The sequence below is a fragment of the Heterocephalus glaber genome, unplaced genomic scaffold, assembly GCF_053883595.1.
Source record: "Heterocephalus glaber isolate CG9 unplaced genomic scaffold, H.glaber_assembly_v1.0 deba00001428, whole genome shotgun sequence".
Classification (NCBI taxonomy): domain Eukaryota; kingdom Metazoa; phylum Chordata; class Mammalia; order Rodentia; family Bathyergidae; genus Heterocephalus; species Heterocephalus glaber.
In genome coordinates, this window is record NW_028258293.1 from 1,174,645 (window position 1) to 1,189,833 (window position 15,189).

Consider the following 15,189-nt stretch of genomic DNA (forward strand, 5'->3'; position numbering starts at 1 on the left):
TAGTATTTGTGGCCTTCTATGTGCTCCAAGTCACTGCTCTCTCTTCCTAGCTTTATGGCTTATACACATGTGAGGTGCCTCCTTTAGTCTAGCCTAAGGCCTCTTGGTCCATGCACCCTGGTATGTGGCAACCATCTAAACCAAGGCGTATCCTTGAACACATTGACACATGGGGAAAGGAAACAAACCACTGAGCTCTGTCCTGGAAGTAGGCAGCAGGAGGGGGTCAAGTGGTTCGCTGCACTTAATGCCAGCTCTTTCAGACCCAGCCTCCTTAGGAAACTACACAGGACCAACCTGGCTTCTTATCACAGAGGGTGGGACCACCATGTCCTCCCAGCCTGAGCTCATAGATACTTAAACTTCTCAAGGGATCTGTGACCAGGCTGCTCCCTCTCCAAGACTGTCTCATGTGGCCGTCTCCCGCCCACTCACTGTGATATGGTGACTCCAGAAACCCTGAAGTATGATTGTTCTGTGACTTCTGATACCTGGAGTAGCTCAGTCTTAAACAAGGAGAATTCTCAAAATGGTTCCTGATGATATCACTCCCATATATGATTGGCGCTGCAGTGGATTTCTTTTCCAGCTCTGGCCTGCCATGTGGAAGGAATCACTTTCAGAGTAAAACCCCACACTGCATTTGCAGCTTATGGTGGCCATAGGCTTTTCTTGGCTCTAGTAATGCTGACCCTCTTGAGCTTACCTTGTGCTTGTGGAGCCACGTCCTTTTCCCCAGGAGCTGGGGTTAGCATCCCAGACTGCTTTGCTTTTTTCTGTCTTTTCTTCAGTTTCCCTGTCAGTTCTTTCTTGATTCCTGGAGCTCTTCTTTTGCTTTTTGCTAAGCTGCTGTTTTTCAGGTGCCTCGATTCCATGTCCTGGAGAGGCTGTGATATGCTGTGGATCTTTACTCTATCATCAGGGCTACAGCCAAAAATATAGACATTGTCCCTCTCTCTTCTCTTTCTGGAACTGTATTACAGATTTTCACTTTCTTTCTTTTTTTTTCTTATCCTTTATTCTGTTTTGTTTTTGTTTTTTGCAACACTGGGGATCAAACCCACTGTGCTGCATCCCAACATTTTTTTATTTTTTATTTTGGAACAGAGCATCACTAAGTTGCCCAGGCTGACCTTGAACCTGTGATTGTCCTGCCTCAGTTTCCTAAGGAGCTGGGATTACAGGTGTGTGCCACCATGTCCAGCATCTGTACTTTTAATTTTTTTATCTCTTGCATTTAGATACTTTACAGGGCCATTTTCTAGTATACTAATTCATTTTTCATGCTATATTCAATCTTCTGGGTTGGAGCCAAAATATAAGCTATCTATATAGACAATCTTCTGAAAAACATGAATTATCTGTTTTTGATTATATACTTTGGTGAATATCTATAAATTTGACTAAATCTAAAATCACTGCTTTTTTTTTGCATAGTCTCAAGCTTGACTTCCTTTAAACATATTGTAGTTGCTATATAGGCTGGATGTGATGATGTCAGAATCCCCAAAATGTATATTTGTTTTACTTTTTTCTGCTGGTTCCCATAATACCATGTCTCCTTCCATGCCTGGTCATCTTTGTGTTCTACTCATTGTCCTTGAAAAATTATTTGTGAAGATTCCTTGAATACCTACAGTGAAGTTGCATTCCTCTAGAGGGAATGTTTGCTTTTGCTGGGTTCTTAAGTACATTACCAATCTGGAAGCATTTTAAATTGGATTAAAAGGTTTACCTTTCTTTCACCATCCAACATAATACAAATTTTCCTAACGCATTCTTCTGCAATTCAGGTTAAGATTAGTGTTTGCCTGGGGTTTAAGATATTAATTTGGGGCTGCACAAGGGAGCTGTGTTGGAGTGAGAATTCTGTATCTGAATTGTGGTTGTACGGTAGTTACTTGAAGCTGTACACGATAGACATGGAGCTGTGATAAACAAACTATACATGTACCTGTATATGTTGCATAAAGATGCATATGCGCGCGCGCACACACACACACACACACTCACATACAATGAGTGCATGTGTGACTGAACGATCCTGGTAAACTCTGTGGAGTGTTCCAGTGTCAGATACCTGTTTTTATATTGTGCTGTTGTTATATAGGCTGCTGACACTGGAGGAGGCTGAGTGACTGAGTGACTGCAACTACTGGTGAATCAATAATTACTTTAAATTGAAAAGTTGAAAAGGGTTTTTTTTTGCAGCTTGAGTCATATATTTTCTGGGTTGAAAAGATGTTTAGATACCTTTGTTTTAAATCAAAAGACCATTACCACATGCCTCTTCCAATTTTATTGAGTTTAAAGATTGTTCACACCATCCTTACAAAGTAGCTTTATGTCAAGGTGAGGTTTTTGGAGAGAATGTATCCTTCTAGGCATGAAGCAACTAATGAAGTGCCAAGCGTTGCCTGCAGTTTAGGAACCCAGCCTGGAGAAGTCTGGTGTGTAGGGGCAGAAAATGTGGTCCCCAAGGTTACTCAATGTGGTACCAGAAAAGGCCTCACCCTGGAGAAATAGGACTGTTGTTGCTAAATGTTTTTGTATGAAGATTAGAGGAGGAATGATAACAAAGCTGTCAAGTGGTAACCTGGAGGATTACGGGATACAGGTTGTTACGTTTAAAAAAAGTTTGATTAGGAAATATTTGTATTATTTAGTAGTTGCATTCCTTTTGGGGAATTCAGGTTGTTAAATTTTTATGGTAACTATGCTTTTACTTGGAAAATGTATATGAATGATTTTTGACTTAAAGCATTTTATTTTATAGGAAATAAATGTTAAGATGGAGAATGATTTCAACTCCGAGTCATCACTATCTGCCTTTACTCTTCAGAGTTCTTCAGAGACAATGTTTTCCATTCAGCTGTTAGATTTCAAAACAAGTTTACTGGAGGCGTTGGAAGAATTGCGTATGAGAAGGGTAAGGTCTTTCTGAAAACAAATTTTAATTGGAGAGCTTGTTTTTTTCCAGTTTTTAAAATTTTGTTTTTCAAGGAAAAAAATACCTAACAAAATAACCCTTCACTTAGAAAGAAAATATGCAGTCCAAATAATGAAGTGAAAGACCATAGGACAGATTAAGTCTGATGTTCAGCCAGGTATAATGACACAGGCCTGCAGTCCCAGCATCTAGGAGGCTGAGGCAGGAGGATCACAAATTTGAGCTCAGCCTGGGCAATCTGGGCAACCTAGTGACTTAGTGAGACTCAGTCTTAAACAAATAAAAAGGGCTGAGGTTGTAGTTCAATGCAAAGGCCCTTGGTTCGATCTCCAGTAACACACACACACACACGCGCACACACACACACTAGCTGATAATCAGGAAATGGGAAATAAGAAAATTTGGAAACTAAAGTAAAATAATAGAAAGAGATTTTCAGATTGTTAAATATTTCATGATCCGTTACTATTGAGTCTTTGGGAATGTATGGATAGCACTAGTTAGACAGTGTGGCTGCTCTTGGGAGATTATATTTTTGTGAAGTATAAGATAGGCACCCAGAAATGATTATATAATGAAACAAAGCAGCACATGAGTGAGTGATAAAATAAATGTGTGGATTAAGTATTCTGAATGCAGAATCAAATGTCCTTATTTTTAAGTGATAACTCAGGGTTTTAAGAAGAGCTATCTAGTGTATAATTGTAAGAGATTCTGGTTTCAGCAGGTCTGTGCTGTGCAAATCCCCTCATGAAAAGCATTTCAGTTACAAGTTCATTGCATTGATCTAAGTTTGAATAATACCTGTTAACTCTGTGTAGACTAGATTGGAGCTGGTATAGGACAGAAGCAAATACAGTAAGAGTGTTGCACACTGATGTAAAGATGAGGAGAGGGAGACTTAACACAGGACTGGGAAGACAGAACAAAAGAGGCAGAAAGAAGAATTGATAGAATTTGGTGACTGCCTTAAAATAAGATATAAGTGTGAGACAAAGATCTGAAACAAACATTATTATAAGATGAACTTTGCTCTGGAATTTAAAATTATTGGAATTTATTGGTATAATAAGAAAATTTAAATAATATAGTGTTCATCCTATCTAAAGCTACTTGTTAGTGTAGCAAAAATCAGTTTAAAGAAAAAATTCTGCTGCCACAGGGTATCTTGGATAAGCATTATACAGAAATATTTTTACAGAATTGGCTTAAAAGGTCACTTTTTTTGAACCTTAGGTCGTTATCTAATACTTTATATTCTGTTGTTGTTATTTGCAGTACTAGGGATTGAATTCAGAGCCCTCACACTAAGCTACATCCCCAGCCCTTTTAATTTTTAAATTTTCTTTTCCATTTAGTTTATTGGTACATTTTAGGTATACAGTACAGTTACATTCGTCATTGGGCTCTTGTACCTGTACATGATGTATCTTGGTTCTTATTTTTTTCCCCATTCCCCTGCCCTCCCTTCACCTGCTCCACCCTTCCCTATTTACAAAGACTTTGTTTCCATGTTTTTCCTTTTCTCATATTTTTTCTTTTCCCTTCTTTCCTTTCCCCTACCCTTCCTACTTCCCCTACTCCTTTAGACATTTTCTTCCTGTTTCACAATATCAATTATACATTTTGATTCTTATTTACACTTTTATTTTTTCACATCAGAGAAACTATTCGATATTTACATGAGTGTCCTATTTATTTCACTTAAGAATATAGCCTCAGTGTGGATCCACTTAGTTACTCATGTCTCCAGTTTCTCATTCTTTATGGCTGAGCAGTACAATTTTTAAATTTTTTTATTTTGAGACACTATCTTGCCAAGTTGGCCAGGCTGGGGTCCAAATTGGGATCCTTCTGCCTCAGCCTCTCAGAGTGTGGGAATTACAGATGTGTATACCACACCTGGCTATGTTGTTTTACTGTGTTTCATACATTCTGTTTTGGTCCGTTTATATTTTCAACTTGAAAGGAATGTTTCTGTTTTGAAATCTTCTGAAAAATTTAGGGTTAGCAAAGGAATAATGTTTTTTTTTGGTTTTTATTTTAAAAATATTCCCCCAAACTTCATTTTACTTAGCTTTTTGACTTTCAGCTTGTGCTGTCAACACTTTCAGGATGATTTTCCACTCCTTGATAAGGAAAGCATGCTTGATCCTGTCATGGACACATTTAGCACACATGGGACTGCACTGTAAGCTTACTGACATGTTTTGCGCCCCCCCCCCAAGAATTCAATTAAATATTTATTGAATGCAGAATAAATGATCTAAGGGACATTTTAATCTGAAAATGTAATAACATCAGTTTTCAGAGGGCTGTCACACAAAGAATGAAGACCTGTTCAACATTTCTTCAAAAGTAGAACTTGAAACAAAGAAAAATACAGGCAACCATCAGGCTGGGGAAGTCGTACAAAGTGTATCGCTTATCTTGATAGCTTCTTTCCCCATGTAATACATTCCACACTTGATATCTTAACAGATATCTCCAAGGAAGGGAGATAGCTGAATTTACTATTTCTCATGACCATTCTAAGTTGCACTTTCATAGCAAGCCATCCTCTGCTAGCAATGGGTATACTCATACTACTGGAAGAACATCTAACATCAACAAACTGGTTTACTCAGGAAATGTTGATTTGTTTCTCAGCTACATTTCAGTATTCTACCTTAGTGATTCTTGGGAGGTGGGAATAAAAGAGAGCCTATTCTCCCAAGGGTCATCACAATCCCAGCAGTTCAGGTACTGCCCTGGGGACAGCCCTCCTCCCGCCCCAGATGCAGCACTACAGCCACCCCTTCGGGTGTGGGAGTGCAGAGTGTGCTCGCTGGGCCAGGAGAAGACACCTGAGGGCCCTGAGTCTACAGGAGGTAGGAGAGCTTATTCATAAGTTACTAGGGTACATACACCAGCTGCAGACTACTGACAGCTCCAACCAAATTGTTACATTGTACAAAATGAGAATTGCTCCAACTATTTGGCATAATATTTAAGGACAAAATATATATGGTATACTTTATATCATATATGGCATTTTATCACATATTCCATAAGGAATGCCAAGGTGCTTAATCCATCCAGTACATTGAAAATAAAAATTTTACAGTTCTCTATTTGTCAGTGTGCAGGATTCTGAAGGTAGATCTTGAACTTTATGACGAGTCAGTTTCCAAGGAAAGCCACATAATCATCAGCCTGGCTAACTGCTGTTCAGGGGGGATTGGAGCCATGGGGTGGGCTCTGACAAGGGAATAAGTCTGTTAAAGGGAACATGCAGGGCCCTGCAACTGGAGAAAACCATTCTTGTGCAGAGTCCCCTTGCCATGCTTGTTCAAGATACTTTCACTGCTTCTTCTACAGGAAGTCCAGCAAAGGCTGCAACTTCAGCAGTGATTACCCAGGTGTATACTTGAGCATCCAGGGCAAAGGCTTGGCTCCTTGTTGCATCATCTCTGAGTGTTTCCACAGTTGGCTGCACCTTCCTGGACCACTGGTGACCGATGATGGTCCTATAGCTCCTAGGGAAATCTCTACACCAGATTCTTTGTCCTACTAATTTCCTCCAAGTTCAGAATTTGCAGATTATTTAGCAGGTGGCAGCCTTTTCCAAAGATATCTTCCATTATTCGTGTCATTGTGGAACAAATACAAGGCTAGAAGCTGACCATACTTTGGGCTTGTGGCAGTTCCTCTTGAGCCTTGAGTCCTCCCCTTGATCCAGCACTTTTTAGAAACTGAAGGCCTTTTCCGCCATCACCCCTATTGGCTTCTTCCCCACTGGTCTTGCTCCTGTGGCAACTTCCAGACCAGACTCCAGATTGACCCTCAGGGCAATGTGCTGTGATGACCCCACTAGGCACCCTATTTTTCCTTTTGACACCTCCTCAAAAGGTCGTTAGGGCTAATGGTGTGAATCCTTCCTGGGCCACCTGGGCACACACCAAATTCAGATTTTGGTACTTTCCAGCCTTCTTGGTGTAAAGGTAAATGGTTCTCTTGCCAGGGTTAGGATAGGCTGCCTTGGTTAGAGGCTGTATTGCAGGGAAGCCCCCCATGGAAGGTCAAACACTGCCCCATCTGAGTGCCTCTAACGCTGTAGCAGAGGAGGAGGAGTAGTGTTTTTAATATCCAAATGTGAGAGCAAATACTGCTTTCAGTTAAATTCCTCATTGAAAAGGGAGCCTTTTTCTTGAAAGGAGGGAAATTTCTCCCTTCAAATTATTGATTTTCACATTTGCCTTGATAACATTTTATTGATATTCTTGGATTTTAATTTTTTCCCAATATTTTCTTAGGAAACTTTAAACATACACAATAAATTTCACAGTGAACACCTGTATAACCACTATGGTGTCAGAATCACAGCACCCAAAGATGTTCACAGCCTGACTCTAAGAACCTGTGAGCATGTTAGCTTCTGTGATGACAGGGATTCTGTAGATGTGGCATTGTGAGAGGAAGTCAGTTAGATTATGTTGGCAGTCCCAGTGCAATCACGAGGGCACTTCTGAAGAGAGACAAAAGAATCCGGGTCAGAGAGAGGGACGTGCAGAGGGAAATTGGCCTTACTGGAGGAAGAGCTTTGAAGATGCAGGAAGGGGCCACGAGCCAAGGAGTGCAATAGGTGGATGCTGAAAGAGACAAGGAAAGGTTTATCCCCTGTATTCTCTTATTGTTGTTGTTTTAAATTGCTAAGTTTTGGAGTAGTTTGATGTGCTAATTAGATAACAGAATCAGATGTGTGGAATATTGTGTAGCTATTAAAACAATGAGGTAGGTACATACAAACACAGAAGATGTGTGTGCTACAGGAACTCTTTCTCTTTACAGTTCTCTATTTGTCAGTGTGCAGTGCGATAGTGTGAGCCCATACAAATGACACTACACGCTAAGACCAAGCAAAGTGATCTTAAAAATCAATGATAAAATTCCCGTACTTGGCACCCACAGATTCAGGAGGATCCCAAGTTCAAGGCCTGCTTGGGCAGCTAAGTGAGACCTTGACTCAAAAGTTTAAAAAAAGGAAAGAAAGAAAAAGAAACAGTGGTAAAAGTTATGGTCTGTTTTGTGAATGTTAAAAATATTTGTGAAACCATTTATATAGCGTCTTCAATTACAATTGGAAGTAAAAAAACATAATGAAAGTGTTTAGTACATTAAATAAATAATAAATAATTTAAAACATTAGAAATGTTAAGAAATAAAGTTTTTTGGGGTAAAATTTGTGTGAAGCTTGTCTGAGCAGTGCCTGCGTTACTCTTGTTGTGTACCTTAGGGATGGAGTGAGCATTGTTTCTCTGCTTTTGCATATTGTAATATGCCTGTCCAGGCTGGATTGGCTTCCTGTGTTTTATCCTTTGTGCTTTCAGCATTGTGAAATATCTTTGAGAGTTTCTTCAGTATGATGACTTTGCTGTGGTTACTTTCTCAGAGATGTCTTTGTCCTTTTTGTCCAATCATTTTCCTCATTTATGGCAGTAAGTTCACTGTGTCTAAGTTCGTCTGGTGCACGTCGCTGTTCCTCAGATGGGTAGCTCTCTCTTCCAGAACTGCACTTAGAGCCAGCCGAATTTCACTTGCAGTGCTATCGTTTTTCTTCTTCCCTGTCTCTCTCCCTCCCTCCATTTCTCCTTGTTTCCTTCTCTCTTCTTCTCTTCTCTTGTCTTTCAGTTGTGTTTTCATCTTCATTGGCCTCCTTTTTATTCTTTTTTTTGTAAAATTTCAGGTTGATAAGTCTGGGAAAGAAGAAAGGAATATACCTTCATGCTTTGTTGTCTGTGTCTGGGTTGAATAGCAGCTACACGGTGATCATTCACCGGCGAACTGATAGAGTGATGGGAGTGACCACTGACTGACGAGTGTGTGTTATTAATGTAGTCATTTCTGGTAATGGGCTTTCATGTTGGGAAGCTATTGAGTGTTTTAGGAAAGGAAGTTCTTCATAGTGCTCTTGATCTTTTCTGAAATTTGAAAATTTTTATAATAAAAAGCTAAAAGTAGTAAAGTATTAGGCATGCCAAGAGATACTATATGATCCACACCAATAGAAAAACCAGAGAATAAAAACAACATTGCATGTGATTTGCATATTGGAGTTCAACTAGAATATTTAGAAACATTTAATGTTATTATGATGCATACTCTGAAGGAGTTAGAAAATTGAGAAAAGTAGAGTAGCAGACAGAGAATTTTACCAGAGTAGAAATATATGAAACATAGAAATTTTGAAAGTGAATATACAATATCAAAAACAACCAGCTCAGTAGATTTAACAGCTGATTTAGATAGCTGAAGACAGGATTAGAGAACTAGGTGACAGTAGAGAATATTCAAAATAGATGAAAATACCACCCACAGATTCAGGAAGCTCTGTGAAACCCAAGTAAGGTGATTGCAAAGAAAACCACACCCAGATACAGCATAAAACTGAAAACCAAATGGCAAGTCTTAACAGCAGCCACAAGAGGAAAAAGAGCCATCTTTTTAAAGGAACAACAGTCAAATTGATACAAACATGGAAGATGTGTATGCTACAGGAAATCTTTCTCTTGAGTGATAGTGTGGCTTCATACAAATGACACTACACGCTAAGACCAGGCAAAGTGATCTTAAAAATCAATGGTAAAATTCCCGTGCTTGGCACCCACAGATTCAGGAGGATCCCAAGTTCAAGGCCTGCTTGGGCAACTTAGTGAGACTTCTCAGTAATAATTTAACCCCCCACCAGTGGACTAACACCTTTAAAGTTCAAAAAGAGTAACTACCAACCTAGAGATAAAAAGTACTGTATACATAGGGAAAAAGTGCTCAAAAACAAAGGTGTGAATTTTAAATGAATTTTTCTGAGTGAAAGAAATCGGATCCAACAGGCTACATATTGTATAGTAAATTTATAAGATATTTTAGAAAAGAAACAATTTTCAGAATGGAAAACAAATCTATGATTACCAGATACTGATGGATGGATGAGAAGTTGAGTATAAATGGAATGCGTGAGCATTTGGGAGGATGAGAGAGCTCTTCTCTTTTGTATAGTGGTTGTGGAAATATTACCCTATGCTTCTGTCAAGCCTGTAAAATTGTATACTGCAGAGTGAAAAGTACAGTATGCACATCTACCAGGATGTAGGGAAATTCCAGGATGGGTTTCAGACTATAAAAATGCACCTACCTGCTTTACAAATACATGACAACCTCAGCAAAAGGAGTAGGGTGGAGAAAGTTGACTTAAGCAACTTTGCAACACAGTATTTTGACTAAATATGATAAGAGAAAAAGGTATACTCTGATATCATAGAACCATTATTTATTTATTATTTATTTAATGCACATGATGTCCAGTTGGTAAATTTGTCTCTTGGAGGAGGAATGCAAGTTCACAGTTCTGAAAGTACGGTTATATCTACTAGGGTTGATCGAAGAAGCACATAGATGATGAGAGCTAGTTAGATTTCTTTCACTGTTAAGAGAAGTTACAAATAAGCAAGGGAGGAAGACTAGAATGAACACTTTGGTGCTCATTCATTTGGATTAGAACCGGAGAGTTCAGCACGAACCCAGGGTTTAGTATAAATAGAGCTGGGAACAAAGAGCATGCCTATAAATTCCAGCAACTCAGGAGAATTGTGCGTTCAAAGCCAGTCTGGGCAACCTAGTGAGGCCCTGACTCAAAAAAAGAAAAAGAAATATAAACAAACATATAAATACATATATGTATGCATATGGTTTAATATACATATATACATATATCTTCTAACTGTATCTGCTAAAAGGGCCTTGAAGTACTGGCATCTACATTTGGGGCTCTAAATATCATTATCTAATAGAGGGAAACTCAGGGATCCATGGAGAAATGTGTCTTCCAGGGCTGGCAGCCTGTAGAGCTGGAAAGAAAGGAAGTACTTCAAGTGATATCAAAGGACACTTAAGACAACTGGAGAGGATGCTCATGGTCAAAACTGGCACAGTTTTGAGTAACAAAATAATGATAGTGTTGGATTCTCTATTGATGTAAATTAATGATTGCTTGAATAAATAAATGGAGGAGAGATATAACTCTTTACAGAAGAATAGCAGCAAGTAAATGTAAGAAGTAGACAAGAAATAGAAAATTTTCCTTACAAAACCAGGGTAGTAAGGCTGGGAATTTAGCTCAGTGGTTCCACTGCTTGCCTTGCAAGCACAAGGACCCGAGTTTGATCCCAGGTACCAAAAAAAACCACAAACAAACAAAAAAACCAAAACAAAACCAGGATAGTAATCACTACAGGCAAGATCCACTGATGAGTGCTAAAACTAGCAGATGAAACTTTAAAGGAGAATCAGGATAGTTGTGTAGTCACACAGTGTCCTCCCCAGATGTTTAGTAAATACTGTAGTGGTCTTATACATGTTCACAGATTGCTTGATATTCCTTAGTTCCACACTCTTCGCTTCGTTCCTCTTTTTGATTATAGACTATGTGGCTTGTTTCTAATGACTAGAATATGTAAAGAGAACAGTAAGTTCACAGTGAAATACCTTAACTAAGGGATTAACGTTAACATCCCCAGAGATAATTACTGTTGGTATTAGTAATTCACATGAATATCCAATATTCCTGCTCTGATTGGTGAGAGCTTCACCTTTGTAGTATTTTCTCCCAAACAAAATTTAATCATGAAAAATCAAATAAACCCCATCTGAGGAATATTCTCCGAGATGCCTCAGTAATGCCCTTCTAAAGTGTTCAGGTTATGAAAGAAGAAGGAAGGCTGGGGAGCTATGACAGGATGACTAAATGCCACATGGTGGATTGGTTCCTGGGACAGATGCTGTTAGGAAAACTAGCGAAATCTGAACAAACCCTTTAAGTTGAAATAGTATTATACTACTGTTAGTTTCTCAGCTTTGATAAATTTATCAAGTTACCCAGGATGTTAACATTCAGAGCAGTGGGGTGAAGGGTATACAAGAACTCCCTGATTTTTGCAACTCTTCTATAAATAAAAAATATTTCAAAATAAGAAATTTTATGAAATTAGGGCTTGAGGCAGTGGCAACTCAAGGAATACTGTAGTACAAATTTAATATGATTGCGTTTTTATTTTAAAGAGAATTTAAGCAAGCACACTGTACTTGGTCATTCCAAATTTTCTGAGAACTTCTGCCAGGTTTTGAATGCTGTCAGATCATGTAACAACAGTGGTATGCACAGACGTGTGAGGCTGTGCCTGGAGCAGCAGTGAGGAGAGCATGGTGGAGGAGCAACAGTGAGAGACGCGAGTGAGGCGGCCTCTGGCCCATCCTGTACAAGGTCTCACATTGCTTTAATCTTTGCCAGCAGTCACGCTTTAGCTTTGTTGGTTCTCTCCATTATTTAAGTCTTGTTAATATCTGTTCTTTGTTATTTCCTTCACTTATTGTATTTAATTTGTTGTTCTTTTTATTTTGAAACTGTGGAAATGGATATTTAATTCATTAGTTTTCTCATATAAATTTCTCTTGCAGCCTGACTTTAGCTGGATCCAAATTTCTATGTATTTTGTCTTTTAAGTTATTAGGCAGTTCAAATTATTTTCTAATTTTCACTATACTTTCCTTTCTGACACATAGATGTGTGTGTATGTCTGCTTTCTTTTAAACGTATTTGAACTCTGGAGGGTGAGGTGGGCAGATCACTTGAATCCACAAGTTTGAGACCTGGACAATAGCGTGAGATCCTGTTGACCACAAAACAACAACCAACCAAACAAACAAAAATATTTGGGAATTTTCTTTCCCTTTTTTATAAATTTTTAAGAATTTATTTCTAGCTTAGTTCTACTGTATCTGATAATGCACTGTATAATTTCAGTCACTTAATAGGTGACTAGTGGAAATTTGCTTTCTGGCCAAGCATGTAACCAATTTTGGTAAATATCCTAAAGTTGATGAATTTAGAAAGCATATGTATTCTGTACTTATGGGAGAAATGTTTTGGGAATATACTGACCGCTTTTTCAGTCTTGTTCAAATCTTCCATCTTCCCCTCCATCATTACCCTCTCTTCAGTTCATGTAATCATCTCATAAAGTCAGTCTGTTGAGTTCTTGATTTCATTTATTGTATTAAAATTTCCACTTTGTCCTTCTTTCATAATTTTTAGTTCTCTGCTGAAACTCATTTTGTCATTAATTTCTTGAGCATATCAATCACATACATTTAAAGTTTGTTGGTAAACGCCAATATCTGGATTTTATTTCCATCCTCTTTCTTGGTCTTTTTTCTCCCCCTAATTTTTGGTCATTTGTCCTTTTCTCCTGTCAGTGTACAGTACATTTTGATTAAATGGCTGACTTTGTTCATGAAAAATTACAAAGATAATTTGAGGCTTTGAATGAGAGGTGTACTTTTGCTTCTGGAAGCCAGAGCTGGGGAGGTCACCTTATTAGTCAGAGGCTGAGCTGACTATTTCCCTCTTTGTGAGGGCTGGTTTATTTCCATTGTCTACTTCAGAGTGTAGCTCTTTGGGCTTCCAACTAAAATCCTCATGTATTTGCTAGGGTTCCTCCTCGGTGAGGCCTGAACACAAAGCCTGTCTCCACATGACTGCTGGTAGAACTGCCTCAATTTCTCTTTCTCTAAGGAAATATCAATTGCTGACTACTAGAATCACATCCCTGTTCTTCCCTTCTCTCTGTGAACTTGGAGTATTCTAAGTTATCAGACTTTTTTGCAGGATAATGAAATTTGAGATGAAAATAATCTAAGATAGCTGCTAGTCCAATTTAAAATCCAAAGCCTAAACAGGAGACTGGTATTCAGCTCTCCCTATTCCTTTCCAATGCTCTTCAACTCTTAGATAATAGGAAGTTAGCTGGAAGGCATAATGTAGCCCACAGAGATCATGCTATACTGTCAGGGGTTAATAGTTTAAAGGCTCTTGTCAAAATAAGAAAGCACAATTGATAAAGCCAAAGAAAGAGACCTTTTAATTTCCATGTTCCATTGCTTTACAGTAATTAACAAAAGAGAGGACATTACTCATTTTTTTCTAACGTACCTAAATTGTTAATGATAATATTTGAAAAAGTGGAATGTTTTCAATTAATAATGATCTACAAATTAACAATATGAATCAATAAAATAGTTTATATTGAATCCACAGTATGTACATTTTAGAAGTTAGATGCTATTTCTGATAAATGCCCTTGTCAGATAGATCCATAGATTAAGTGATAAGGAAGAGAGATGATCAATAATAACAGAGGTTACAAATTCAGCTTTCTCTAGAATTCAGATAGTTGGCATATGATGAAAGTAGAGTAGAAATTCTGTTGAATTGGAAAGCCTATATCTTCTTAAAGAGAAACTAGATATCCATATTTCTTTCTTTCTTTTTTTTTTTTTTTGTACCGGGGATTGAACTCGGAACCTTGCACTTTCAAAGCAGGTGGCGGCACCACTGCGCTTAATCCCTGGCCCCGCCCCTAGATATCCAGATTTTAATGTGAAATCTATTAGATTCTAAAATGGGAAGTGGGTTGAAAGTCTTTAAACAAAATATATTTCTGATCCAAATCATCTGTACAGTGGGGATGAAAGACCTGTACATGAAACTTTTATTTTTTTGTGGTACTGAGGATTAAACCCAGGGTCTTCACACTGAGCTGCATCCTCAGCCCTTTTTCTTATTTTTTATTTTTAGATAAAGTCTTAATAAGTCAGGAAGTTACCCATTCTGGGCTTGAATTTGGGATCCTCCTACCTCAGCCTCCCAGAGTACTGGGATTACAGGGGTAATCATGCCCAGCTACCATGAAACTTTTAAACTATTACGATCTGCATTTATCTGATAAACTTGAGAAACCATTTTTTCTCAGTCTGTACCTTAGGAAAAGTTGAAAGTTTAATAAGTACAACATGCCATGCAAATTGCTAACTGGGCTATCACGTAGTATGCATCAGGTATCAATACAATTAAGAAGAAAAAGAGCACATTAAATCTGTTAAATATTTAAATAGGCATGAGTCTTCAAATTCTAAATAACAAATAAAATTCAGTGGAGTTTCAGTAGTCTGAAGTAGTGGCTTCCTAAGGAAATTGTGAGGGAAAACTAGGCATTTAATGGTAAAATGTGTGGTAAATAACATTAGGCAGCATTTCAGTGCCCATAAAATTAGTTATGCTGAGTGGAATCATATCCCTTTCTGATTATTATTGTAGAATATATATCTTTGTGCTACATGGAAAACTGACAAAATGAATGTTAACCGTA

At 38.2% G+C, this 15,189-nt stretch overlaps 1 protein-coding gene and 1 pseudogene across 3 annotated transcripts in view; one reads left to right on the top strand and one right to left on the bottom strand.

The window, feature by feature from the left end:
- Ccdc73 (coiled-coil domain containing 73) overlaps nt 1–15,189 on the top strand; it is a 100,268-nt gene that overhangs the window by 10,862 nt on the left and 74,217 nt on the right. For all 3 annotated transcript variants that reach the window (XM_021263981.2, XM_021263991.2, XM_021263989.2), the window contains exon 2: nt 2,777–2,929. In XM_021263981.2, the coding sequence (XP_021119640.2) occupies nt 2,792–2,929 (138 nt within the window). In that variant the 5' untranslated portion in view covers nt 2,777–2,791. The remainder of the gene's footprint in view (nt 1–2,776; nt 2,930–15,189) is intronic.
- Nucleotides 3,694–6,841, bottom strand: LOC147827956 (COP9 signalosome complex subunit 8 pseudogene; annotated as a pseudogene).